The following is a 27,653-nucleotide window of genomic DNA, read 5'->3' on the forward strand; positions in this document are numbered from 1 at the left end:
AGGGAGGTCCAAGTACAGAGGGGCATCTTTGGCTGGTGGGGCAGTGGGCTCCATGACAGGACCCGACCCTCAGAAACGTCTGTCCCTGTTCTCCCTGCTTGCTCACTGCTTTCACATCACACTGAAACCAAGCTTTGAGGACCAGTCATCATTTTCTGTCCTAGTTTACTGTCCTCATCACTCCTGAAACCAAAACCTCACAATGAAAGTCTGACAAAGGCCCATATCGGATTTCCCTCCCCCTGGGGCTTGCCTGGCTCTCTGCCTGGCTGACCACAGTGGCCTTGCCATAGCCGGTGTCCCTGGCCAGGCCTGAGGTCACCTCTGAAAGGCAGCGGCAGGAGGGAGAATGACAAGACAGGGTGGGGACCGCACTCTTAGAAAGTGCTCTCCATGGGATTTATTGCTGGAATCCTAGAGCTGGAAAGAGGCAGCAAACCCCGGGGTGGGGAGTTCACTGGGTCCTTGCTGTTCCCCAGGGCCCTGGACCTTTGGCCCCAGAAGATGGGTCAAAAGAGGAGAGACATGCCTAGAGGACCGATAATTCCCTCTTTTGCATCCAAGCTTCCGTTTGACTGTGGAGGTTCTGTGGAACTTTGTTCTAGACCTGGTTCTTTGGTGCGACTGCCCAGCCTGTGTTATATAACCCTGCCTTTGGGCCAACTGGCCTGGGTTCAAATCCCAGCCTCACAACCTCACGAAACGGACTTCTAGTCTCTGAATTTGAGCTTCACTTTCTCTAAACTGTAGTCATTGTCCCTATCTCTAATGTTGGGAGTTAGAAGGGAAAAGCCACACTGAGCATCTGGCCCAGCATCCCCTACACAGGAAGCAGTGAGTGGACAGCCTCTAATTACCCCAGCAGCTGCTTCCTGACTAACTGCCCATCTGGGCACCTTTTTTGGAACACACAAGTCTATCCCTCTGCTTTTAGAACCAAAATGGCTTTCAAGGCTCTTAAACACCTGTGTCCGTGTTCTTCCTCTGAGCTCTGGTATAGAGGCTGCCCATCCCAGCAGTCCCGTCCCTGTACCTTCCCATCCGAGGGCCAGCCTGCTGCTCCTTGTGTCAGGAGCAACCTCTCCCTGTCCTTCCTGGTCACAGACTACTCATGCATCCAGTCTGCAGTGACTTTCTCTTTGGCACCGCCAGGCTTTGGTTGGGGTCCTTCTCTGAGCACCAAGAAGCACTTACACATAATCAGAGTGGATGGAAGGTTCTGTCTGCCCGACTACCTGTTAAGCTATCTGAGACCAGGAGTCATGGCTGATTCTTCCCTGTCACTCCCTTGGGCACACAGTAGGTGCTCACGCATCTCTCCTCATTGGACCGCATTGAGCCCTCAGGACAGGCTCTGGGCAGCACCGTTTTTGCCTGCCTGGTGCCCGGCATGGCCCCAGACCTACCAGGAAGCCACTCACTGTAGCTGAATGGAGGGAAGCTTTGTCGATGGCGCACTGCAGGAGTGATGCTTCTGGAAAGAGAGCGAGCTCCCCAGCCCCACTGCTCTGCGCCCTCTGGTGGCAGCCACCTACCTGGTCCCCAGAGTGTGACGCACTGCTGCTCATGGGTCTGACAGATGCCGTTGTAGCAGTAGCCGTCCACCCCCTGACACGGGTGCCCGTCATGCAGGTACACGTTGGCGGGGCAGTGTGGGCTGGCTCCCGTGCAGAACTCGGGGAGGTCACAGGAGTTGCTGGAATCCCTGCATGCTGTCCCCGCAGGTTTCAGCTGGAAGAAGAGGCTGTTTATAGAATGTGTGCTGCGGGAGACGGGGAGCAGCTTCCCGGCAGCACCCCGGAGGCAGAACGGAGCAAGGCCATCCTCATGAAGCCCACATAAAAGGGCAAGGATTCCAAAGCAAGAGCACACAGAGAGTCATTAAACAGAATCTTGCTCTGGGCTCTGGGGTTCACCTTTCCACTATGGGGGTGCAATCAAGAGCTGCTTTTTAATTTCATGCAATATTAGGGTTTTCTGCTGAGCGGACGAGCCGATGGCTGGCACCTGTCCCCTCAGAGGAGGAGTGGGAAGGGAGTGCTGGCTGACGGGCCCCTTCACTCTGAAGATCTCTGGTGGCCAACACTGTCCCGTGTTTTATGATGACGTGCGTACTTAACGGTGTTACCGCTGTGGCCCAGATGACAAAAATCATCCCAAGGGCCTGGTCACAATAATATTTCACTTTGTCATCAAATCATGGAGTTGGAAACCTGTGTGCAGGACCTCATGGGGAGGAGGAGAGAAGAGGCGAAGCAAGGGAGCAACAAAAGATGCTCAGAACCACCGGCCAACACCTCATCATTTCATGGTTGAAGACACGAAGGCTCAGAGTGGCTGGTCAGAGGCCGCACAGCCAGCGACCCCCCCGCCCCCGCCTGTCCCCAACACTCTCCCCCACCCGCAGCTCTGTGCCAGGGGTTCAAAGGGCAGGAGGGATATTTCAAGCCGGGTGTAAGATGGTGCAATGCACTTCTGAATCACCGGGCTCTCGTGGGGGAGCTAAGAGGGAGTTTCCTGGCAGCAGAAGGCCAAAATCAATTGCTTAATTAAAAAAGAAATAAAGTCTACCCTTGGAATCCTTGCATCAAAAGCTCAGGCTTCTATGAGACCAACGCCGCAATGGCCAAAGTAAACCCAGTCATGGCGGCAAGGATAGGCAAGGTAGGAAAGTGCCGTGGCGGGCCGGGCCGGCCAGCACCTTGTGTTAGGAAGACGTCAAGATGGGGATGTTGACCTAAGACCCCTGGAGCAGCCCACAGGGTTTCTTAGCCCAGTGGGCAGATGCTCCCCGCTCTCCACGTGTTCCCTTTAGGGTGAGGGGACGTCACACACCTCCAATAGCACAACATGGGCATGTTTAACACTGAGCCGGAGAATTCTGGCACAGTTGCTTTCAACCCACAAATAAGTAACTTACCACAGATGACTCAGCACTGAAGTGTGCATTTCTCACAAAGATCGGGTGACAGTAAGAACAGGCAGTGGGGGGACGCTGACTGGTGCTGTAAGGGGTTCTAGTTTTCACAGCACAGGTGTCATGTGTCCTGCCTCAGAGTGGAACCCGCTGAACCCGGGGGTGGCCACGGCGCCAAGAGCACTCACCCGGCAGTCTTCACAGCACAGCCCGTGGGCACACACAGCGTCTGGCCTCAGCGTGCACGTGGTGGCGTTGCAGCAGAGATTCAGACATTCCTGCAGGGGGGAGGGGGGTTCATGGGACACGGTCGTAGGTCGTAGGGGGCGACTACTCACCGAAGGCAGGGACCATCAAGGGAAGGACGAACCAGAGGGCCTGGCCCTTGAGCTGCAGACCAGCCTGACTGAGAGAAAATTACCTCCTTTCTTAAGCTGTGCTTTACAAGTACCTGCTTTTTTCTAACAAAAAAACCCTACAGGGGATGGACATCTTTGCTTAGCTGTCTACAAAAGGTCTACACATATTATCTACTGTATTCATGAAGTCCTTGTACTTTAAAACATCCCAATAACTTGGAGTTTACACATTTTAGAAGAAACTGAATTATCAGAAGGAAGAGTTCATAGGGTCTTTGGTGTTAATTTATAAATGTCCTTTTATTTAGTATATGACATTAGCAGAAGAATGTATATACTATTAGCTAGACTGAAGCCAACCATGTACTATTTTAAGAGTGTAGTCGTTTACTCCTGAAAACCATCTTCTGTAAATGAATTTATCATTAGTATTATAAATGCAATTAATAACATTTTGTTGATAATCAAGAAGATTTAGGACTATCCTAGATCTCTGAACTGTACCCTGCATAAGACTGTGAATTATGCTCTCATTTGGTGTTTACCATTTGCCCCTATTATATATACAACCAAAGTTATTAAATTTTAAATTTGTTCAAGGACTTCATAAACATCCGGAGTGTATAATATATACAATAAGATAAAAGTGCCAACCAGAAGTCATAGCTATAACTTTCATGACAGTAAGGGTTTCTAACTCATGGACTTATAATCCTATAAAGTGTAGGAACTTGGTTTTTGTTTTGTTTTGTTTTGTTTTTTTAAAGGAGTCCACTGATTGCATTCCTGACCAGTACCATCAAATATCCAGCAACGTCATCCTGCTCATTAAGGTCTAAATGGCTCTACTAATGACGCACTAACCAAATTACAGATTTCCCCGAGCTACTAAGTTAAATCAGCTCTCTGAAAACTGGGTCCTAAGATTCTTGGAGAACTACCTCCCCCCACCCCTGACCAAATCACCGAATAATATAAGCAGCTGCTCAAATGGAAATGCAGCCAAACAGAATGGCTTTGACTTCAAAGGGGATTGATAATGTGAGAAAGATAACTAAGTTTAAAAGATATTTGCAGGCTACTGGCATTCTATTGACTTTAAACAAGGAGATAAGGCTTCTTTCCCAACCCTGTGAGCGGGATGAATGAGTGAGTTGTCAGGATATCCTTATGGTGGATGTAAATCTCATGCCCTGTACGGAAGGCTTCAGCAGCCACTTGCCTTCATAACTGCCCAGGATCTATTTCTTCCGCAGTACTGTATTTATCAGAAGAGACAAATTCTTCATTTGCTGATACATTTATTATTTTAGTACTCAATAGAAAAGTTCAACAGAGCCAATGAACACTAAGTCTCCAAAGAAAAAAGAGTAATGAAGCCATTAGAGAATGCTGCAAAAGCCCTGTCATTCTTGGGTTGTGGGCGGTAGACCCAGATTCTTCATCACTGTGCTCTGGGATGTCTAAGGTGCATCTTCTTGACAACAGTGGAGATTACATCCAGGAGCAAGGGGGCAGAAGCTGGGCTCAGTTGTACGCTGGGAAGGTGGTTCTGATCCCATTCGCTCGCTGATGTGGTGATACACCGAGTCCCTCTTTGGGGGAGGGGGGCGGGTGTGGGCCAATATGAAGCATAGGTGTAACGAATATTTCCAGGGCCTGAGTACTGGGAAGCCAGGTAGAGAGCCCAGGTGAACTGAGCCCAGGTCTGACTAAAAGTTTTGGTCAAAGCAATTTGGAAACTGGATATGGGTTGTTACATCGTTAGATGCGGTTTGAAAAGCAAAAACTAAAGAACTGCAAATTGAAGCAAAAACCTTGCCCATGACTTTGAAAGATTTCTTGAAACAAAGGACTTCGGATGAGGAGAATGACAGTTCTCTTCAAATACCAAGAAATTATCTGTGAAATAGGACCCTAAACACAGATATATATAGTTGGGAACTATGTGCAGGCAAAATAGGGCTCTCCATAAGGAAGGGGTTTGATTTAATCAGTGCTGCCCTGCGATACAGTATCCTGCCTGGAGAGATAATAAGCACCCTGCCAAAGCTGAATGCCTCCTCGATGGAGGTGAAGTTGAGGATCACATCAGTGGCTGGCAAGTTTCAGGCACTCAAACATTTGCTGACGTGATGGTGGTAGGGGGGTGCTGGTGGGAGGGATGGTGGGGGTGGTAGTAATGGTGGTGATGGTAGTGATGATGGTGGTGGGATGGTGGTGGTGATGGGGATGCTGGGGAGGGTGGTCGTGGCAATGATGATGGTGGTAGGGATGGTGGTGGTGGTGGCGGCAATGATGATGGCAGTGATGGTGGTGGTGGGGTGCTGGTGGGAGGGATGGTGGTGGTGGTAGTGGTGGTAATGGTAGTGATGGCAGTGGTAGGGATGCTGGTGGTGGCAGTGATGATGGTGGTAGGAATGGTGGTGCTGGCAGTGATGATGGTGGTAGGGATGATAGTGGTGGCAGTGATGATGGCATTAGGGATGGTGGTGATGAGGATGACAGTGGTTATGGTAGGGTGATAATGGTGGGATGGTGGTGGTGATGGGAATGCTGGGGATGGTGGGGATGGTAGTGATGGTGGTGGTGGCAGTGATGATGGTGGTAGGGATGGTGGTGGTGATGGTAGGGATGGTGGTGATGGTAGGGATGGTGGTGACGGTAGGGATGAAGATGACAGTGGTTATGGTAGGGTGGTAATGGTGGGGTGGTGGTGGTGATGGGAATGCTGGGGATGGTGGTGATGGTAGTGATGGTGGTGGCGGTGGCAGTGATGATGGTGGTAGGGATGGTGGTGGTGATGGGGATGGTGGTGATGGTAGGGATGAGGATGACAGTGGTTATGGTAGGGTGGTAATGGTGGGGTGGTGGTGGTGATGGTGAGGGTGGCAGCAGTGCGCGTGGTGGTACTGGAATATGGAGCGAGTGACTGCTGATGGTCATTCTAAACCTGAGAGTTCATGACTCTATGAAGAGCTGTCAAATTTATTTAGATTAAATAAAGAATTATGAGGACTTCAAATCAAAGACAAACCATTTTAAGGCCACATGGCCTCTCCTGAGAACTATGGATAATTTAAACTAATTTTGTTTTTCTTCTTCAAGTAATTAACAAAGTCTCTAAGGAATTTCCCCTTTGAATACACCATCCCATGACAGTTTCAAGTTTTCCTTCACTAATCTTAAGAAGAGTTTCTATAGCCCCATGCATGAGGACTTGCTCCCGGACAGCAATCACCCCCAGCATGTTGTGAGCACAATTTCTGCTGCTCTGGACAGAGCTGTTATCACAGATGAATCCCGGGTTTGGAAAGGGCACACAGACATTTGATGGGACCACCCCTATAAGCCCCATCCCCTAGTATTTATTCACTCCCTACATTCTTCCAGAAATGGCCAGACTGAGCCCCAGATCGGTCCTGCTGGTATGGGAAACCACAGAGTCTTGGAGATGAAGCAGATGAAGGAGATTCTACAATCAGTTGCCTTTCTGATAAACACAGGAATCTGAGGGATAGCCCAGGTTCTCTGCACATTTCCTTCCACCCCAGAACCCCCTTTCAGAGCAGCTCTCCAGAACATGCTCTTCCTAAGCCCTCTCCAAGCCTGTCTGTGCATCCAGCTAAGCCCGCCTTGAACCCGTCTGCCATTCCAGCTTGCATCAGCTCTCAGGGAGGGAATCCCACATGCAGACGGCTTGCGATACAAACTGCTTGCTTTGATTTAGACTAAACACAACCCCCTCCGAGCTTCTAGGAGGCACTTGTTTTTACCAGGAGGTCTTACTGTGTCCTGTCTTTCTCTTTCCTTCTCAAGATTATTCAGAGATTAAAAAGTGGCTGCTATCATTTTTATGTTAACTTTATCTTGGGCCCTACGGAAACAAGAAATTTTCCTGACACTGGCTGGGAAACAGGGCTCAGTAAGCCATTTGCTGGATAAAAATGTTCCCTGCTTTTGCTAGCGAGCGAGGAGGCAGCAGCCTGGAGCCTCGGCTGTGGTATCAGGCAGAATCGCAATGCGGGCGGGAGCTCTCGGTTCAAAATGAATGTTGCTTGTTCAAATTCCCCTCTGGTTGCTCGCCTTACAAAGAGAAAGAAAGGATGCTTATTAGCCATCTGAAGCTAGCATCCCAAAGCTTTCTTCTCTGTTAAACTCAAAGCTAAATGCTTTTTTTATTGTTTTTGTCCTCATCTCGCCTCACCTACATGGTGTCCTTCAATAGAGAAGATCCTTTATCGTTTCAAACCAGTGCTACGACTTCTGTGCCATCATTACAATTCGAGAGGGCCACCCTGGCTTGTGTGGCTGTTCAAGGTGGCCGTTTAGGACTTTCCATCCTGAGTTTCTAGCACTTTCATTCTGCTGCGTCATTCTTCCATGCGCATGCTTTTTTGTTAGCTGTGGCCGCGAGGCAATGGTCCCGGGACGGGTCTCTTACCTCGGGCTCCCCACAGTCACACTCCTCTCCTTGTTCCACGTAGCCGTTCCCGCACTTTTGGCCCCCGAAAGACTGCTTCACTTCCGGCAGGTTAAAGAGGCACATCCCCACGCCCTTCTCCAGGCTGACCTCCAGGTCCTTCTTGCTACAGCTGCTGAACACCATGGGGAATGGGAACCTGTGGGGAAGAGCTGGGCCAGTCAGTTGTCAAGGCACAAAACGGGCAGGTGTTCATGGCACCTGCTGATGACACCTGCCCACCTGTCTGCTGTTCATCTCCGTGAACAAAGGCTTAACGACCTTGCACAAAACGAGGCACGTTCGGCTACCTCCCGGGATCTGCTCCTGGACAGTGCCAACGCTACCAAGGAGGAGGTGCTCTATCAAAAAAGAAATGATCTTTTGACAGTTTTCAAGTCAACAAATTTAGCCAGAATGTCATTATGGACAGCTATTAATGGTTCTGTATGAAACGATACAACGAAAAATGGATTCTTGGGACTTGCAGCTTCCATACAGTATGAACACACACCGATGTCCTATCGGAAAGTACAAAGGAGACCCAAGTACAAAAGGCTGTGTTTATCAGTTCCATGGCTCCACGGACACCACCCTGCTAGAGGTCAGGGCCGGCTGATACAGGCGTGTGGGTCTACGAAGGGCAAATGACTGCTTCCCAAAGCATAGCTATAAGAGAATGGAGGCGGCCAGAAACGCAGGTCCTGTTCTTGCCCCCAAATCCCAGGACTACAGAGGGCTGTGGCAAAGCTGGCCAACTCCCCTGGGACATTCATGTTCCCCCTTCCATGGTCTAGAGGGGCTGTCCCGTTCCCTCACTCCAGGGTGGCTCTATGACTAATTGTTGGCAATGGAACGTGAGCAGAGGTGGTGATGGGGAGTGCTTCTGGCTGAAGGTAGTTAAGTGAGTGTTCTTCAGGTCCTTTCTTTCCCCGCTGCCAGTTGGGCTCAGGGTATTCCAATGTCCCAGGAGCTGAAGGAGTCAGACATGGCACCTGGTCCTGACTCAGTGCTGGGAGGGAAGCCACCTGCAGCTTACAGCCCCGGGCTGTCACATGGAAGGGAAACACACCTACAGCGGCTACTGTTATCCAACACACGTGGGGTATCTCACTGTCTCCAAATGCATTTTCTCCTATCTTGAGACAGCAATGATTATAAGGGACAAGTGTGCCAGAAACCCAGAAGCTCTTATTACCTAGTGAGGAGGCAGGGGCCTGCTGACCAGTAAGCCTAAACACCTTCTTTCCATGCAGACGTTTAGGATGACATTATAACTGGATCCTAATCAACTGGCCAAACCAATGCAAGCTATTACATCTTCCTGAAGATGACAGACTGGCCACCATTTGATACAGTTTGGCAATATTTCGAGATCAGGATAATTTCCTCCTAATACACTGATAACACTGTCTTATTCCTCCCCCAAGTGTTTTCTATCAATCTCAGGCTATTAACTCTGGAGTAGAATTCTAATCTATAAATAAATTGATAAGTGCAAATCTTGCTCGTGGATGGAAAGGCAAGAATAAACCAGGACTTATTTCTAGTGCTGTCACAAAGTTCCTTTGAAAATCTTTTTAACTTTCCTCAGCAGACAGATCGATTATTCTTGATATCAAAATGATGCGGATATCAATTTTGATATCAAAATAGCTTCAAATGATGATCACAAGAAAATTCTAATTTTATCAGTTTAGAAATGCTTTGTATTGAAAAGGCAACGGCCCATCACACAGGGACTTGAGAGCACTGCTTCCCTTTGCAAAGAAGTAAGTTTCCTCAAGGCAAGGGTCAGACGTTCTTCAATGCTGAGAGTCCTAGGACACTTAGGTATGTTAGGGCCTGAGCCAGGAGGTCAAACATTATTCTCATGTGCCATGCAGCCAGGTGTTGTGATGAATTCTTATCAGTTCATTCTGGAAAGGAACTGATTTCTAGAATGTTTTAACAGCTCATTAGAAAAGACACTAGGATCACCTGTAAATCTCTGGAAGGGCTTAGAGCAAGAATAACAGTAGTTGAGAGAAGCCCAGGGAAAGAGTGGTATGAATTAACCTGTTTCACAAGGGGGCAGAGAATGTCCACTAATGTCCAGAGGCTAGAGGGCAAATGCCAGCTCCAGTTCCAACTTACACAGGTCCTCCCATCTCATTGTCTTGCAAAATAACAAATACCTATTGGGCTTTGGGTAGATGACATTAAAGAAAAGGGATCGATATTGATAAGGTGAATGGGATCAGTTTAAGTCTAGGATTTAAACTTCAGAGTGTTTGGGAGAGGAGAGGAGATCCTTGTTGGCAAAACCACATTTGTGTGCCTGTGCTAGATGCTGTCTGGAGTTATCCATATAATAATGAATTTCAATTTCTCTTAGAAATAGGGGGATGAACAAAACATAGAAAAATCCTGACCATCATGGAGCTTGCATTCCAGTGGGGCAGGAAGGTAATGCATAAGGTAAGGGGGCCAAGAAAGTGTGCTAGAAAGGAATGTCAAAGAGAAAAATAAAACAGGCAAGAAGGAGAGGTTGTGTGTAGGAAGAACGGAATTTTTAGGAAGGCTGCTAGGGAAAGACATCACCAGGGGTGGGGGTGGCATTTGAAGCTCTCACCAGAAGGGTGTGAGGGACCAAGCTGTGGGCACATCTGGAGGAGGAATGTTCCAGGCACAGGGGAAAGCTGGTGCAAAGATACATGCAGAGATGTGACTGGACTAGAGGAATTTGCTCAGTAGAAGGCCCCTAGGCCACCTGAGTTCATGCCAATGGCAAGAAGACTACTAAGGAGTATCATTAAGTGGTGGTGGTGGGGGGGGCTCTACCTTGCATGGACCAGGTACTGATAATGGTTAAAGGCATTTTTCATAAGAACTTCAAACTTTATTATTTTCTCCCTTTTTAGCAAACTTTAAAAAAAAAAAGATTTGAGAGAGAGAGTGCGCATGCAGGGAGAAGGGGCTGAGGGAGAGGGAGAAAGAGAGTCTGAAGCAGACTCTGAACTGAGCCCTACATGAGGCTCAATCTCACGACCCTGAGATCATGACCTGAGCTGAAACCAAGAGCTGGATGCTTAACCGACTGAGCCACCCAGGCACCCTGAGTAAACTATTTTTGAACAACAAGCAGATAGAGAATATCTAAAAGTTATATTTAACCCAATGGCCCTTCATCCAATAAACAGAATTTAGTGAGGTAAAATGATTTCAAATCTCCAAAGGGAATTTGATGGCACCAAATATTAGATTCCTCTAATTATAATACAATCCTAATCGACACATATTTGAAAACGTTTGACATCCAAATAGCCACTGGTTACACAATGCCTAGTGAACAATTGAGGTCTTGGCTTAAGGAGTCAAAGAACAGTTCATTCATTTTCATGAAAAATGTGCAATGGACCATGAACAAGGTATAGAAGCTACTCCCCAGGATGGTGTCAAGAATCCATGGACAGGATCTATCAGCCCAGTGATTAAGATGGCTATTTCCATGGACAGGATCTATCAGCCCAGTGATTAAGATGGCTATTTCCATGGACAGGATCTATCAGCCCAGTGATTAAGATGGCTATTTCTTCAGCCCCGTCACAGGTAAAAGAATGACACCAGGAGGATGCTTGGCATGGCCAAGCTCATCACCCCACTTCCTAGGTACCAACTCTGCCTTTGAGCTTTGGACGACAGCAGAATTAAACCTTATGGGTAGGGGCGGAGCAAGATGGTGGAGGAGTAGGAGACCTGGATTTCCTCTGATCCCAGGAATTCAGCTGGATAGGGATCAAACCATTCTGAACACCTATGAACTCAACAGATTGAAGAAAAGAATAGCAACAACTCTCTGAACAGAAAAGCGATCACTTTCTGGAGGGTAGGACGTGCGGAGAAGTGAATCCGAGGCGATATTCGGGAGGATAGACGGCGGGGGAGGGGCCTCTGTCGGCCGCTTCTGGCAAGTGATAGAGCCACGGAGCACAAAATCGGAACTTTTAGAAGTCGGCTCTGCTGAGGGATGTCGCTCCGGTGGCTATGTGGGGGGTGGAACCCTCACTGGGACAGTGTGGTCTCAGGACCCTCGGGGTCACAGAAAGACCGGGGGTGCCTGAGTGTGGCGGAGCTCCCAGGTATCAGAGCGGGGAAGCCGGCTGCAGAGACAGAGCCGAGGCGCGGGCTCTCAGCTCGGGGTTGCCATAAACCGTGATCCATGGCACAGTCGGGCCACTGCTCCTCCAGCAGGGACCCAACAAGCGGCAGATCCGGGGAGACTCCCCTTCCTCCCCCGGGAGGAGTGGCTCGGGAGCACACCGCAGGGATCTGCTGGGTCTGGAGACTCCACAGCGAGTCGGGTGCCAGAGATAGAAACACTCGGTCACAGGCTGGGTGAGCACGGAGTGCGGCCAGAGACCAGGGAGACGGGAGTGATTGACTGCTTTTCTCTGGGGGCTCACTGAGGAGGGGGGCCCCAAGTTCTCAGCTCCTCCAGGCGGAGATTGGGAGGCCACCATTTTCACTCTCCACCTCCAAAGCTGCATGGAAAGCTTGCAGGGAACAAAAGCTCCCGAGAGCAAGCCCGAGCAGATGACTTAGCCCAGACCCAGCAAGAGCAGGGCAATTCCACCTCCAGCAAAGACATTTGGGAACCATGGCAACAGGCCCCTCCCCCAGAAGATCAGCGAGAACAGCCAGCCAAGGCCAAGTTTACCGATCAATGAGAACAGCAGAACTCCAGCTCTAGGGGAATACTGCACATAAAATTCATGGCTTTTTTCCCATGATTCTTTACTCTTTCAAAGTTAATTTTTTTTAACTGTTTTTTTTTTTTTTGAATTTTTCTTTTTCCCCTTTTCAACCAACATCCTATCAATCCCTTTTTTAAAAAAATATTTTTATTTTTCATTTTTAGAGTCATATTCTATCCCTTCATAGTAGTTACCCTTATTTTTGGTATATATGTATATAAGTTGTTCTGTCTTTAAAATTGTGAGATACAGTTTCTCCTAACAGATCAAAATAGACCCTAAATCTCTAGTGTGTGGCTTTGTTCTAGTCTCCTGCCTGATCACATTCTCTCCCCATTTTTTGTTTTTAAATCCTTTTCTTTCTTTTTTCAACCAACTTATCAATTCCTTTTATAAAATTTTATAATTTTCATCTTTACAGTCATATTCCACCCCTTCATCATATTAACCCTTATTTTTGTACATATATAAGTTTTTCTTTCTTTAAAATTTTGGGAGGCACTTTCTTCTAACAGACCAAAATACGCCCAAAATCCAGTGTGTGGCACTGATCTATGCAACAGCTTGATCATATTTGATCATATTCTGTTTTTTTTGTTTTGTTTTTGTTTGTTTTTATCTTTATCTTTATCTTTATCTTTTTTCTTTCTTTTCCCCCGGTTTCAGGTCTTTTCTGATTTGTTTAGTGTATATTTTCTGGGCACGTTGTTACCCTGTTAGCATTTTGTTCTCTCATTCACCTGTTCTCCTCTGGACAAAATGACAAGACGGAAAAAATCACCTCAACAAAAAGAACAAGAGGCAGTACCGACTGCCAGGGACCTAATCAATATGGACATTAGTAAGACGTCTGAACTAGAGTTCAGAATGATGATTTTAAAGATACTAGCTGGGCTTGAAAAAAGCATGGAAGTTATTAGAGAAACCCTTTCTGGAGAAATAAAAGAACTAAAATCTAACCAAGTCAAAATCAAAAAGGCTATTAATGAGGTGCAATAAAAAATGGAGGCTCTAACTGCTAGGATAAATGAGGCAGAAGAGAGAATTAGTGATATAGAAGACCAAATGATGGAAAATAAAGAAGCTGAGAAAAAGAAACAACTACTGGATCACGAGGGCAGAATTCAAAAGATAAGCGATACCATAAGACGAAACAACATTAGAATAATTGGGATCCCAGAAGAAGAAGAAAGAGAGAGAGGGGCAGAAGGTATATTGGAGCAAATTATAGCAGAGAACTTCCCTAATTTGAGGAAGGAAACAGGCATCAAAATACAGGAGGCACAGAGAACCCCGCTCAAAATCAATAAAAATAGATCAACACCCTGACATCTAATAGTAAAACTTATGAGTCTCAGAGACAAAGAGAAAATCCTGAAAGCAGCTCGGGAGAAGAGATCTGTAACCTACCATGGTAGAAATATTAGATTGGCAACAGACCTATCCACAGAGACCTGGCAGGCCAGAAAGGACTGGCAGGATATATTCAGACCACTAAATGAGAAAAATATGCAGCCAAGAATACTATATCCAGCTAGGCTGTCATTTAAAATAGAAGGAGAGATGAAAAGCTTCCAGGACAAACAAAAACTAAAGGAATTTGCAAACACGAAACCAGCCCTACAAGAAATATTGAAAGGGGTTCTCTAAGCAAAGAGAGAGCCTAAAAGCAACACAGACCAGAAAGGAACACAGACAATATACAGTAACAGTCACCTTACAGGCAATACAATGGCACTGAATTCCTATCTTTTAATAGTTACCCTGAATGTAAATGGGCTAAATGCCCCAATCAAAAGACACAGGCTATCATATTGGATAAAAAAACAAGACCCATCGATATGCTGTCTGCAAGAGACTCATTTTAGACCCAAAGACACCCCCAGATTGAAAGTGAGGGGGTGGAAAACCATTTACCATGCTAATGGACACCAAAAGAAAGCTGGGGTGGCAATCCTTATATCAGACAAATTAGATTTTAAACGAAAGACTGTAATAAGAGATGAGGAAGGACACTATAGCCTACTTAAAGGGTCTATCCAACAAGAAGATCTAACAGTTGTAAATATCTATGCCCCTAACATGGGAGCAGCCAATTATATAAGGCAATTAATAACAAAAGCAAAGAAACACATCGACAACAATACAATAATAGTGGGGGACTCTAACACCCCTCTCACTGAAATGGACAGATCATCTAAGCAAAAGATCAACAAGGAAATAAAGACTTTAAATGACACACTGGACCAAATGGACTTCACAGATATATTCAGAACATTCCATCCCAAAGCAACAGAATACACATTCTTCTCTAGTGCCCATGGAACATTCTCCAGAATAGATCACATCCTAGGTCACAAATCAGGTCTCAACCAGTACCAAAAGATTGGGATCATTCCCTGCCTATTTTCAGACCACAATGCTTTGAAACTAGAACTCAATCACAAGAGGAAAGTCGGAAAGAACTCAAATACATGGAGGCTAAAGAGCATCCTACTAAAGAATGAATGGGTCAACCAGGAAATTAAAGAAGAATTAAAAAAAATTCATGGAAACCAATGAAAATGAAAACACAACTGTTCAAAATCTTTGGGATACAGAAAAGGCAGTCCTAGGAGGAAAGTATATAGCAATACAAGCCTTTCTCAAGAAACAAGAAAGGTCTCAAATACACAACCTAACCCTACACCTAAAGGAGCTGGAGAAAGAACAGCAAATAAAGCCTAAACCCAGCAAGAGAAAAGAGAAATAATAAAGATCAGAGCAGAAATCAACGAAATAGAAACCAAAAGAACAGTAGAACAGATGAATGAAACTAGGAGCTGGTTCTTCGAAAGAATTAACAAGATTGATAAACCCCTGGCCAGACTTATCAAAAAGAAAAATGTCCCAAATCAACAAAATCATGAATGAAAGAGGAGAGATCACAACCAACACCAAAGAAATACAATTATAAGAACATATTATGAGCAACTATATGCCAGCAAATTAGATAATCTGGAAGAAATGGATGCATTCCTAGAGATGTATCAACTACCAAAACTGAACCAGGAAGAAACAGAAAACCTGAACAGACTTATAACCACTAAGGAAATTGAAGCAGTCATCAAAAAATCTCCCAACAAACAAAAGCCCAGGGACAGATGGCTTCCCAGGGGAATTCTACCAAACATTTAAAGAAGAATTAATACCTATTCTTCTGAAACTCTTCCAAAAAATAGAAATGGAAGGAAAACTTCCAAACTCATTTTATGAGGCCACCATTACCTTGATCCCCAAACCAAAGACCCCATCAAAAAGGAGAATTACATACCAATATCCTTGATGAACATGGATGCAAAAATTCTCACCAAAATACTAGCCAATAGGATCCAACAGTACATTGAAAGGATTATTCACCACGACCAAGCGGGATTTATCCCTGGGCTGCAAGGTTGGTCCAACATCTGCAAATCAATGTGATACAATACAATAATAAAAGAAAGAACAAGAACCATATGATCCTCTCAATAGATGCAGCAAAAGCATTTGACAAAGTACAGCATCCTTTCTTGATCAAAACTCTTCAGAGTATAGGGAAAGAGGGTACATACCTCAATATCATAAAAGCCATCTATGAAAAACCCACAGTGAATATCATTCTCAATGGGGAAAAACTGAGAGCTTTCCCCTAAGGTCAGGAACGCGGCAGGGATGTCCACTATCACCACTGCTATTCAACATAGTATTAGAAGTCCTAACCACAGCAATCAGACAACAAAAAGAAATAAAAGGCATCCAAATCGGCAAAGAAGAAGTCAAACTCTCACTCTTTGCAGATGGTATGATACTTTATGTGGAAAACTCAAAAGACTCCACCCCAAAACTGCTAGAACTCATATAGGAATTCAGTAAAGTGGCAGGATATAAAATCAGTGCACAGAAATCAGTGGCATTCCTATACACCAACAAGACAGAAGAAAGAGAAATTAAGGAGTCGATCCCATTTACAATTGCACCCAAAACCATAAGATACCTAGGAATAAATCTAACCAAAGAGGCTAAGGATCTGTACTCAGAAAACTATAAAATACTCATGAAAGAAATTGAGGAAGGGGCACCTGGGTGGCTCAGTCGTTAAGCGTCTGCCTTTGGCTCAGGTCATGATCCTGGGGTCCTGGGATCGAGCCCCGCATCGGGCTCCCTGCTCTGCAGGAGGCCTGCTTCTCCCTCTCCCACTACCCCTGCTTGTGTTCCCTCTCTCGCTGTGTCTCTGTCAAATAAATAAATAAAATCTTAAAAAAAAAAAGAAAAAGAAATTGAGGAAGACACAAAGAAATGGAAAAACGTTCCATGCTCATGGATTGGAAGAACAAATATTATGAAGATGTCAATGCTACCTAGAGCAATCTACACATTCAATGCAATCCCCATCAAAATACCATCCACTTTTTTCAAAGAAATGGAACAAATAATCCTAAAATTTGTATGGAACCAGAAAAGACCCCGAATAGTCAGAGGAATGTTTAACAAGAAAAGCAAAGCTGGTGGCATCACAATTCCGGACTTCAAGCTCTATTACAAAGCTGTCATCATCAAGACAGTACGGTACTGGCACAAAAACAGACACATAGATCAATGGAACAGAATAGAGAGCCCAGAAATGGACCCTCAACTCTATGGTCAACTAATCTTCGATAAAGCAGGAAAGAATGTCCAATGGAAAAAAGACAGTCTCTTCAACAAATCGTGTTGGGAAAATTGGACAGCCACATGCAGAAGAATGAAACTGGACCATTTCCTTACACCACACACCAAAATAGACTCCAAATGGTTGAAAGACCTCAATGTGAGACAGGAGTCCATCAAAATCCTAGAGGAGAACACAGGCAGCAACCTCTTCGACCTCAGCCGCAGCAACTTCTTCCTAGAAACATCGCAGAAGGCAAGGGAAGCAAGGGCAAAAACAAACTATTGGGACTTCATCAAGATAAAAAGCTTCTGCACAGCAAAGGAAACAGTCAACAAAACCAAAAGACAACTGACAGAATGGGAGAAGATATTTGCAAATGACATATCAGATAAAGGGCTAGTATCCAAAATCTATAAAGAACTTCGTAAACTCAATACCCAAAGAACAAATGATCCAATCAAGAAATGGGCAGAAGACATGAACAGACATTTTTCCAAAGAAGACATCCAAATGGCCGACATATGAAAAAGTGCTCAACATTGCTCAACATCAGGGAAATCCAAATCAAAACCTCAATGAGATACCACCTCACACCAGTCAGAATGGCTAAAATTAACAAGTCAGGAATCGACAGATGTTGGCGGGGATGCGGAGAAACGGGAACCCTCCTACACTGTTGGTGGGAATGCAAGCTGGTGCAACCACTCTGGAAAACAGTATGGAGGTTCCTCAAAAAGTTGAAAATAGAGCTACCATATGAGTCAGCAATTACACTACTGGGTATTTACCCCAAAGATACAAATGTAGGGATCCGAAGGGGTACGTGCACCCCGATGTTTATAGCAGCAATGTCCACAATAGCCAAACTGTGGAAAGAGCCAAGATGTCCATCGACAGATGAATGGATAAAGAAGAAGTGGTATATATATATAATGGAATATTATGCAGCCATCCAAAGGAATGAGATCTTGGCATTTGCAACGACGTGGATGGAACTGGAGGGTGTTATGCTGAGTGAAATAAGTCAATCAGAGAAAGACATGTATCATATGACCTCACTGATATGAGGAATTCTTAATCTCAGGAAACAAACTGAGGGTTGCTGGAGTGGGGGTTGGGGTGGGAGGGATGCGGTGGCTGGGTGATAGACACTGGGGAGGGTATGTGCTATGGTGAGCTCTGTGAATTGTGCAAGACTGTTGAATCACAGATCTGTACCTCTGAAACAAATGATGCAATATATGTTAAGAAAAAAAAAAGGAAGATAGCAGGAGGGGAAGAATGAAGGGGGGAAATCGGAGGGGGAGATGAACCATGAGAGACGATGGACTCTGAAAAACAAACTGAGGGTTCTAGAGGGGAGGGGGTGGAAGGATGGGTTAGCCTGGTGATGGGTATTAAAGAGGGCACGTTCTGCATGGAGCACTGGGTGTTATGCACAAACAATGAATCATGGAACACTACATCAAAAACTAATGATGTAATGTATGGTGATTAACATAACAATAAAAAATTAAAAAAAAAAAGAAATGGGCAGAAGACATGAACAGACATTTTTCCAAAGAAGACATCCAAATGGCCAAAAGACACATGAAAAAGTGCTCAACATCGCTCGGCATCAGGGAAATACAAATCAAAACCTCAATGAGATACCACCTCACACCAGTCAGAATGGCTAAAATTAACAAGTCAGGAATCGACAGATGTTGGCGGGGATGCGGAGAAAGGGTAACCCTACTACACTGTTGGTGGGAATGCAAGGTGGTGCAGCCACTCTGGAAAACAGTATGGAGGTTCCTCAAAAAGTTGAAAATAGAGCTACCATACGATCCAGCAATTAAATTACACTACTGGGTATTTACCCCAAAGATACAAATGTAGGGATCCGAAGGGGTACGTGCACCCCGATGTTTATAGCAGCAATGTCCACAATAGCCAAACTATGGAAAAAGCCAAGATGTCCATCGACAGATGAATGGATAAAGAAGATATAATATATATATATATATATATATATATATACACACACACACACACACACACACACAATGGAATATTATGCAGCCATCAAAAGGAATGAGATCTTGCCATTTGCGATGATGTGGATGGAACTGGAGGGTATTACGCTGAGCAAAAGAAGTCAATCAGAGAAAGACATGTATCATATGACCTCACTGATATGAGGAATTCTGAATCTCAGGAAACAAACAGGGTTGCTGGAGTGGGGGTGGGTGGGAGGGATGGGGTGGCTGGGTGTTAGACATTGGGGAGGGTATGTGCTATGGTGAGCGCTGTGAATTGTGCAAGACTGTTGAATCACAGATCTGTACCTCTGAAACAAATAATGCAATATATGTTAAGAAAAAAAAAAAGGAAGATAGCGGGGGGGAAGAACGAAGGGGGGAAAATCGGAGGGAGAGACAAACCTTGAGAGACGATGGACTCTGAAAAACAAACTGGGGGTTCTAGAGGGGAGGAGGGTGGGAGGATGGGTTGGCCTGGTGATGGGTATTAAAGAGGGCACATTCTGCATGGAGCACTGGGTGTTATATGCAAATAATGAATCATGGAACACTACATCAAAAACTAATGATGTAATGTATGGTGATTAACATAACAACAAAAAAACCCTTATGGGTAGTGTGTTCACTACTCTGTCATGGAATCACTTACCCACTTACTCAAGAAGGAGTCTTCAAGAGTCTATTATATTCAAAGCTCTGAGGAAGATCCCAAATATGGCTGGAACCCTTCCCACTGTCCTCTTGTAGGACCTTTGCCAAGGGAACTACCCAACACACCCATGCCCCACACCACCTCTCCATTCATAGAAATAAAATATGGACACATATTTACATATACATAAAATAAACATACCATATGTGCTTATCCATATAACATAGAATTTATATAAAAAGTAAAATTATAATTATAATGCATGTAATTATATTTAGTTAACATATACATACATATTTTTAAAAATAACTATTGAGAACCTTCTTTAAGCTGGGTGGCATGGTGGGTGCTTTCTCATAGTAATATTTCTTTCTTTTTTTATGGTTTTTTGCTGTTAGACTTAAAACTTCAAAGCAATTCAGTGAGACAGGTATTACTATTCTCATTTTGCCAACAAGATGAAGGACTGGTTTGAGAGTTTACGGTTAGGGGATGGGAGACACTGGATTTGATTCCAAGTTCAGTTATTTAAAAACCCCATTTTCTTCATGACTGAGGTCAGTGCACATTGCAGTATCTGGAGGGAACTGCCAGAACATGGACAGTGATCAATAAACTCTCGACATACCGATTTAAATAAGAAGGACACATCCTCGCATTGCCCAGCATACGCCTGGATCAGCGGTTCTCAAAGTGTGCCCCCCTGCATCAGCATCACTTGGCAACCTACTGGAAATGCAAATGCCCAGGCCCCACCCAGACCTACTGAGTCAGAGAAACTCAGGGGTAGGGCAGCAACCTGTGTTTTAATAAGCCCTCCAGGTGATTTTTTTAAAAATGGAGGTACAATCCATATAACAAAGTCCCCCATTTAAAAGCATGCAATGTAGTAGCTGTTAGAACATTCGAAATGTCGTGCCACTGTCCCCACTAGTAATTCCAGAACATTTATTTTCCTTACTCCCCTCCCCCAAACAAACCCCATACCCATTAAGCAGTCACTCTTCATTCCCTCCTCCCTGTAGTTCCTGTCAACCACTAACCTGCTTTCTGTCTCTTTGGATTTGCCTGTTCTGGACATTTCATAGAAATGCAATCATCCATTAAGTGACCTTTTAGGTCTGGCTTTTTTTACTTAGCGCAATGTTTTCAAGGTTCATCCACGCTGAGACACTAGTTATTAAAATTAAGTTTTGGGAACAACTGATCTAGATTTAAAACTCAGGGGTCATAAAGGTAATAGGGACAAACCCACACCTACTTAGATCAGAAAATAAGAAATACAATCTAGGTGCATCAAAGGTCACCTTTCATGCACCCAAATTAGAAATAGTTCTGTTTTACACCGTGGTTCCATTTTCTAAGGAAAAAAGCCCAATGTACAGCATTTTGAAAACATTATGTGATTATAGGCAGGTGCTAAAAATCGCATGAGTATCTGTCTGTCTTTTAAAGCCAACTTCAAATCATGAATAAATTTTCAAATATCTTTCAGTGTTACACCAGAATGACCAACTAATCATCACACTATATACTAATTAAGGTGCCACGGAAAGTTCTGGTCGTGAAACATGAGGTTTCTGTTCTGAAGCAAGTTCATTCCTCTTGCTAACAACCCCATTGTACGGTAATTCTGCCTTCCTCTGGTTCATTCTGTTCCTGCCTCATGGTAGAGCTGCATTCCCCGTAACAATGATGAAAAGAACACTGCATTGGGCCACGTAGTTGCCCGAAACATCGAAGATCTTCCACAGCCCAGGGTCAGTAGTTTAAAAAGACAAGCCTCAGTTCTTTCCAGAGCTTTCAGGAAGCTCATCACAATGTACTTTTTAACACTTCTCATAAATTATCCCAAATATGTCAGGACAGCCACTAATTGAATTGACATACAGCAATGAGAGACTGGTGCAAAGCAATAAGACGGGAACATTATTTAGAAAAGCAGCCCGTCTGCCAGAAACTTGCCCTCCACACAAGAATGCTTTCAAATGATTCTGCCTCGGACCCAGAAACAGTGCTGCTTTCTGCTCACGGGCAGATGCCACACCGGAGTGACTGGCTCCTGCCCAGATGTGACCTCTTCTCTCACACACACCCACCTCTGCCTCTAGTTTTTAACTACCGAGGACACTCGGGGGTAAATTCACCACGCAGAGTGCAAGGTCAGAAATAAAATGTGGACAGACAGACAGCTGGGCGATGTGGGGAAAAAACAAAACACAAAACCCACTTTTCGAAAGAGGAACGCCACTTACGGCTTCTCGCTGTAAATGCAGTCCCTGCTTAACATTTTAGCCGTCACAAAGCTGCCAAGTAAAACATTTTTAGGGGTTACTTTTACTTGACAAATCTGCAGTCAGAAAATTCTTTGCTTGCAGGCACCTATTATGCATTTCCCTGCTATATTCTTGGGGTGAACCATACTAAGCCAATTTATCAGCCCTGACAGTAGAAGTCGGGAGTTATCTGCCTTGCAAAAGCTCTCCAGGTATTATCTGGAGACAAAGGCCATTCTTGTTGAAAACGAGGCAGCCAGGGAAAGCAGGTGTGACCAGGCTGGATTCAGGGGGACGGTAGGTGACCGTGCGCCAGGTTTCCCAAGACGCCCTCGCCTCTAATAAATGCAGGTTGGGTCCCAGAGTCTGGGTTCCCAGCTCCGAGCTCCGGGGGTGCCATCAGTCTGTGTGCTGACTGCAGGAAAGACATGGAAGTGACCCGAGGAAGGCGGGGAAGTGGCCTGCGCAGCTGCTGAGAATACCTTGGAGCTGACACAACCGTGACAGGAAAAGCCAGCATCGCAGGAAGCAGGGATGGATGGGAAGCCTTCCAGATTTACTTAAATCGATTGGAAAAGAAAAAACCACCACCACCGCCTCACTTCTCCCACAGCTGATAAATGATTAAGGCATAGCTAGTTTCAGAAAATATGTTGCCGACATCCTGCTTCCTGCTGATTTCTTTTTGCAGACTAGAGTGGAGTTTTATTTCCTCCTGACAGGAGAAGTGACAGATTCAGCAGGCCTGGGGGAGGGTGGGGATGGGGGGTGCTCTTTACCTGGGAATGTTGCACGGAGCAGGTGGAGAAGAATCGGAAGTAGAAGACGGAGTCTCAGCACCCCATCCATCAAAACTAAAGCCATGTTTTAAAACTGAGCCTCAGTTTTCACATCTATAGAATGGGTCAGGATCAGTGAGCTTCTGATAAAAATGCGGTGAGTCTCCAGTTAACTTCAAAGCACTGTGAGATGCTGGTTGCCAGTATTCATAGGAAGAAGCTGTGTATTTCTTTTTAGAGTTGCTGCTTTGGCTACTTCAAATTACTGACTACGAGTGCCTTGTACATTCAAGGACTTAGAAACATTTCGATGGGATGCAGAATTTATCATAGTTGTGGCTCAAACGTAGTAATCTTTAGACTTTAAAACCACAAGTACCTGTCAGCTTGAGAGGAAAATGATTCAGGAGGCCGAGGGATGATCAGGCAGTTAAGTACAATTCCTCAATTGAATACATATATGGTGTGAAAGGAGCAAAAAGACCCAGCTCCAGAATGGAGCTCGACTAGAACAGGGACTGGGGAGCAGACACAACCAACCCACACAAATAAAAACGCATTTGGACGCCTCTTACCTGCCACGCAGACGCGCTTGTCAGCAGAGCCCAGAACCTCTTTGCAAGTCTTTCCCGAAGCTTGGGTCACGTGAGCACCCTCCCCGCAGTCCTCCAACCCTGTCCTCAGGCTGGAGTGTGACCCCAAACACAGCAGACCTGGCCTCCGTGCTCTGAGAACATCATCTCATGATGCATTCTGTGTCATTCGCTCCACAACTAGCCCGAAGACCTTTTTCAAAAACAACTCCTTAGTTTACAGTTCAGAGCCGATTTCTACTCAGCCCTTCTCCCTCCAGGAGCACAAACCCCACGTGATCATCATTGTCTCTTCCTAGTTAAGCCGGAGGCCTGTTTACAGCGAGAGGGTGCATGAGGTCACCATTACGAGGTCAAGTTTCAAACCCAAAATTCTAGGGCCATCTTCAGAAAAATCTTTAGGTTTCTCACAGTGGTGCCCAGGACTGAAAACTCTCAATCAGCATGCACGGAATTGAGGTGCAAGCAAGAAGGCGGTGCTGTTGGGACCAGCCTGGTCTCCGGCAGCCTGGCAGGATGGAGGTGCAGCTCAGGGAGGCTGGCCCATTGCAGGTGTTCCTTGCCCCGCACATCAGGGATAATGAGCATAGATATTAATAGCAGTTAGCACTAGTCAGTGAGCCCCTGCTGTGGGTCAGGAGCTCCGTGGGCCTTCTCACTCACCCGTACCCCTGTGAGTCAGATTACATCATTTCTATTTTGCAGATGGGGATACTGAGGCTCCAAGAGCTTATGTACCTCGGCACAGTCATCTCAGGTCTCAAAACACAGCTCTCTGACCTGAAGTCCCATGTTCTGCACCTGCAACCCACCTTGCTTCCACGGCAGTCAGGAGGCCTCTAGGAGTGTCTTCCAGAAGTTACTGCCAGGGTAGGGGCCTTAGGGCAGTCTCAGGCATGACCTGGCACAGATGACTTAGCCAGGAGGATCAGCATCCATGGATGGGCAGCTGTCCAGATGCCTGAGCTCCCCGAAGTCAGGCAGAGGCAGAAGCAAACCCTGAGATCCTGCACGTTACTCCAAGCATACCTTCAAGCACCGCCCTGTACGTCTTTGGCGTAATGGGAAACAAAGGCCAGGCCTTGGGAATTATCCAGCACACCTGAAGTCAAGCCCGGGCCAGAATGCACACACCTGCGGGAGGTTGTGAGCCTGTTCTGGCCCCAAGAAGCTGAGGGCAGAGAAAGGGGTCTTCCACCTGGAAGGCAGTGTGACTGCTGGGAGATTCCTCTGAGGTGTGTGTGCGGGGGGGCGGAAGGGGACCCGAGTCTGCACTGTGCCCACCCACGGGTGTACAGGGCACAACCCTAAAAACCCTGGCTCACACACCAGAACGAAACCCAGGGTGACCGAAAGGAATTCCTCCTGTCATCTCCAGGAACGGAAAGTGACTGCATTAGGGCCAAACGCTGACCCAGTGGGCCTACCAGATGGGCTGCAGAAGGCAAAGGAAAGCACCAGGACAGGAGCAAATGATCAAAACTGGCCTTAGTAGGACATGTCCATTGTTAATAGCAAACACCTGGGATTCAGAATGAAGCCATCTGCGGCACATTATAATTCATGGTTTTACATGTGAACTTTGATCCCTGCTCCTCCTCCCTGGAAACCAATTAAAGCACAAATGTAATTTCCTAGAATTTTTAATAAAGAAAGATACCAACTAAGCTCTGCCGGTCAGTTGAGAGGTACACGGGAGGTCTCTGGACGTTACCAGAAATTAGACCTCTCACTTCTGGGTGCTGACAGCTGTTTCCTCTTGAACCCAGGCCTGCAGGGCAGGGGGCTCACAGGCGGGGGACCCGGCCCATCAGAGGCTGTGTCTTAGATGAGTTTCTCAGCTTCGTTACAAGGAAAGGGCCCCGTCTCTGCGTGGGGCTCATCGGGGACTGGGCTCTGGCAGATGCAAACCGATCCAGAGGTGAGTAAGGGAGAGTTTGCATGCCCGAGATAACTCTGGTCTTTCCTCCTGCCCTAGCAGACAGACCTGCATAGATTATGCTAGTTGCTTCTGCTGGCTCTGAGAGTCTGTAACAGGGAAGACACTTTCAATCAAATGTGATAGAAGAAGTAGTCATGCTAGATACCTCCAAGCCACCCACCGGGGCTGCAGTTGGCATGAGTCCTGTTCTTGCCTCACTGAGCTCCTGACACTGGGGCTGCCATCAGGGTGGTGAAGGGCTGGCCCCTGGCTCCACCCCAACCCCCACCCCCATGCCCAGTGGTTTGGAACCAAAGGCTCTTCCGCTCAGACACACGTGGGGAGGTGCAGAGGAATGGGCCAAGAACCAGAAGCTGTGGGCTGATATCTAGATCTGATCCAGACTAGCTATGGGGCCGCTAGGCTCCCCAAACCTCAGTTTTCTCCTCTGTAAAATGGAGGTGATTGTCTTTGCCCTTTATTCGTAGGCACGATTAAATGAGAAAGGAGATATGAAAGTTCTTTGCAGACTGGAGAGTGGTCTATGAAATCCACAGGGCCTTATTCTTACCACTACTTTTAGATTTTATATTTTTGAGCCCTCTCCTCCCACTTCAGTTAAATTAAGCAAAGGGTTTCAGGAGAAGCCACTTCAGGAAGGATTCTACTTTTTGAAAGCAAATTGCTCCTGTCACCCTGATCTCCAGAGTATGTATGACAAAAGCAAAGGACTCAGCCACCTATTTACCACCCATTTCCCTGGGGTTTCTCAGCTCTTATTATAAAAGACAACAGCCTCAGAATCTTCTCTCCAGAGGTTCAGCCATTACACAGAAGGGGGAAAGATGGCCTCCCTCTGCATACATATGATTGTGCTGCAATCACCATCCATCCATCTGTCCATCCATCATTCCACCCACCATTATCTATTCATCCACTGATCCATCCTTCCTTTCTTCTAGCCATCCGTCTGTCCATCCTTCCACTCACCATTATCCATTCATCCACTGTTCCTTCCTTCCACCCATCCATCCATCCATCATTCCATTCATCATTATCCACTCATCCACCAACCCATCCTCCTATCCATCCATCCTTTCATTCAAGAAGTATTTATTTTACTTCACTATGTGCCAGGCACTGTTTTAGGTGCTGGGGACTTAGCAAGGACAAAACACACAAAATTTCTGACCTAGTGGAGCTGGAAGTGGGTTCTGCTGGATATTGTTGATTGCAGAGAGGCCTAAAAGTTTACCCTTGACCTCACACTGAAGCCTCCATGCCATATGTCCTGGGGAGAGGAGGAAGCCATGGGTGTGTGTATGTGTGTGTGGGAGGGGGAGGGAAGCATTGGCAGAATTTCAGCTATAATGTTTTCACACATGTTCTACCACAAATAAAATGCTGGATTAACGAGCAATGACAGGAAATAATTCTCTGCTGTTGTAACATAAGTTGAAGGAAGTTTGCAAAACTAAATGGTTTAAAATTGGGTCAGCTTGCCTGCCTCCCAGAAGTCGTCCAGGGACACTGCTCTGTGCCGAGAAGGCTTCAGTCCCCACACGAAACCCAAACACAGCTGGGGCCACGTCCATGTGGCAAACACAGTGGTAGGCTGAATGGCACAGCTCCCCACGACTCATCCTCAGCCTTGATGCATGGAGCCCGGCTGCAAGGAACTCTCTCGAAGCCTCCAGCTGGAAGCTGAGCAGTTTCCTCTGACCATTACCCCAGGACAGATGCCCTTCTCTTCCTGAGGCTTAGCTGCTGCAAATTTTTACTTGAGGTAAGTCATAGGAAGGTGGAAAGGCAGGGGCTCGGCACCTGGTGACTCAGCCTTATGTCCTGGGATTTCCACTTGGCTAGTTTTGAAAATGTAGGCAGTTCATTTGCCTTTCTGAGCCCCAGCTTTCTTCTCTTTAGAACAGGCATAGTCATACCCACCTCACACGGTTTACTGATGAACCAAGACATTGGAATGCAATCCTCTAGGATCAAAGTCAAGTTTTCCTATGGGCCTTTCCCCCAAACTGGATATTGAAGAAGCAGGCGCCATGCCGACCCATCTCCCCAGCTTGACCTCTCTGTTTTGTGTCCAGCTTAAGAGAGGAGGAAGATTCTACTGTGCCCTTAGGCAGTGACTTTTAGTATTGAGGCTCTGCATTAATTGCAGACAAACGCCCATATTTTATAGTGAGCAATAGCTAATTACACAGAGAGGAACAAGAACATTCTCCATATTGGTGCACCCTCTTGAACTCT

At 45.9% G+C, this 27,653-nt stretch overlaps 1 protein-coding gene across 1 annotated transcript in view; it reads right to left on the reverse strand.

Moving 5' to 3' along the window:
- The window catches only part of LOC116643982 (disintegrin and metalloproteinase domain-containing protein 12-like), a 583,570-nt gene that overhangs the window by 48,620 nt on the left and 507,297 nt on the right, over window positions 1–27,653 (reverse strand). The window contains exons 21-23 of the mRNA XM_032423146.1: window positions 7,721–7,898; window positions 3,106–3,195; window positions 1,536–1,731 (exon numbers count right to left, since the gene is read on the reverse strand). Coding sequence (XP_032279037.1) covers window positions 1,536–1,731; window positions 3,106–3,195; window positions 7,721–7,898 — 464 coding nt within the window. The remainder of the gene's footprint in view (window positions 1–1,535; window positions 1,732–3,105; window positions 3,196–7,720; window positions 7,899–27,653) is intronic.

The sequence above is a fragment of the Phoca vitulina genome, unplaced genomic scaffold, assembly GCF_004348235.1.
Source record: "Phoca vitulina isolate PV1807 unplaced genomic scaffold, GSC_HSeal_1.0 scaffold28, whole genome shotgun sequence".
Lineage (NCBI taxonomy): Eukaryota > Metazoa > Chordata > Mammalia > Carnivora > Phocidae > Phoca > Phoca vitulina.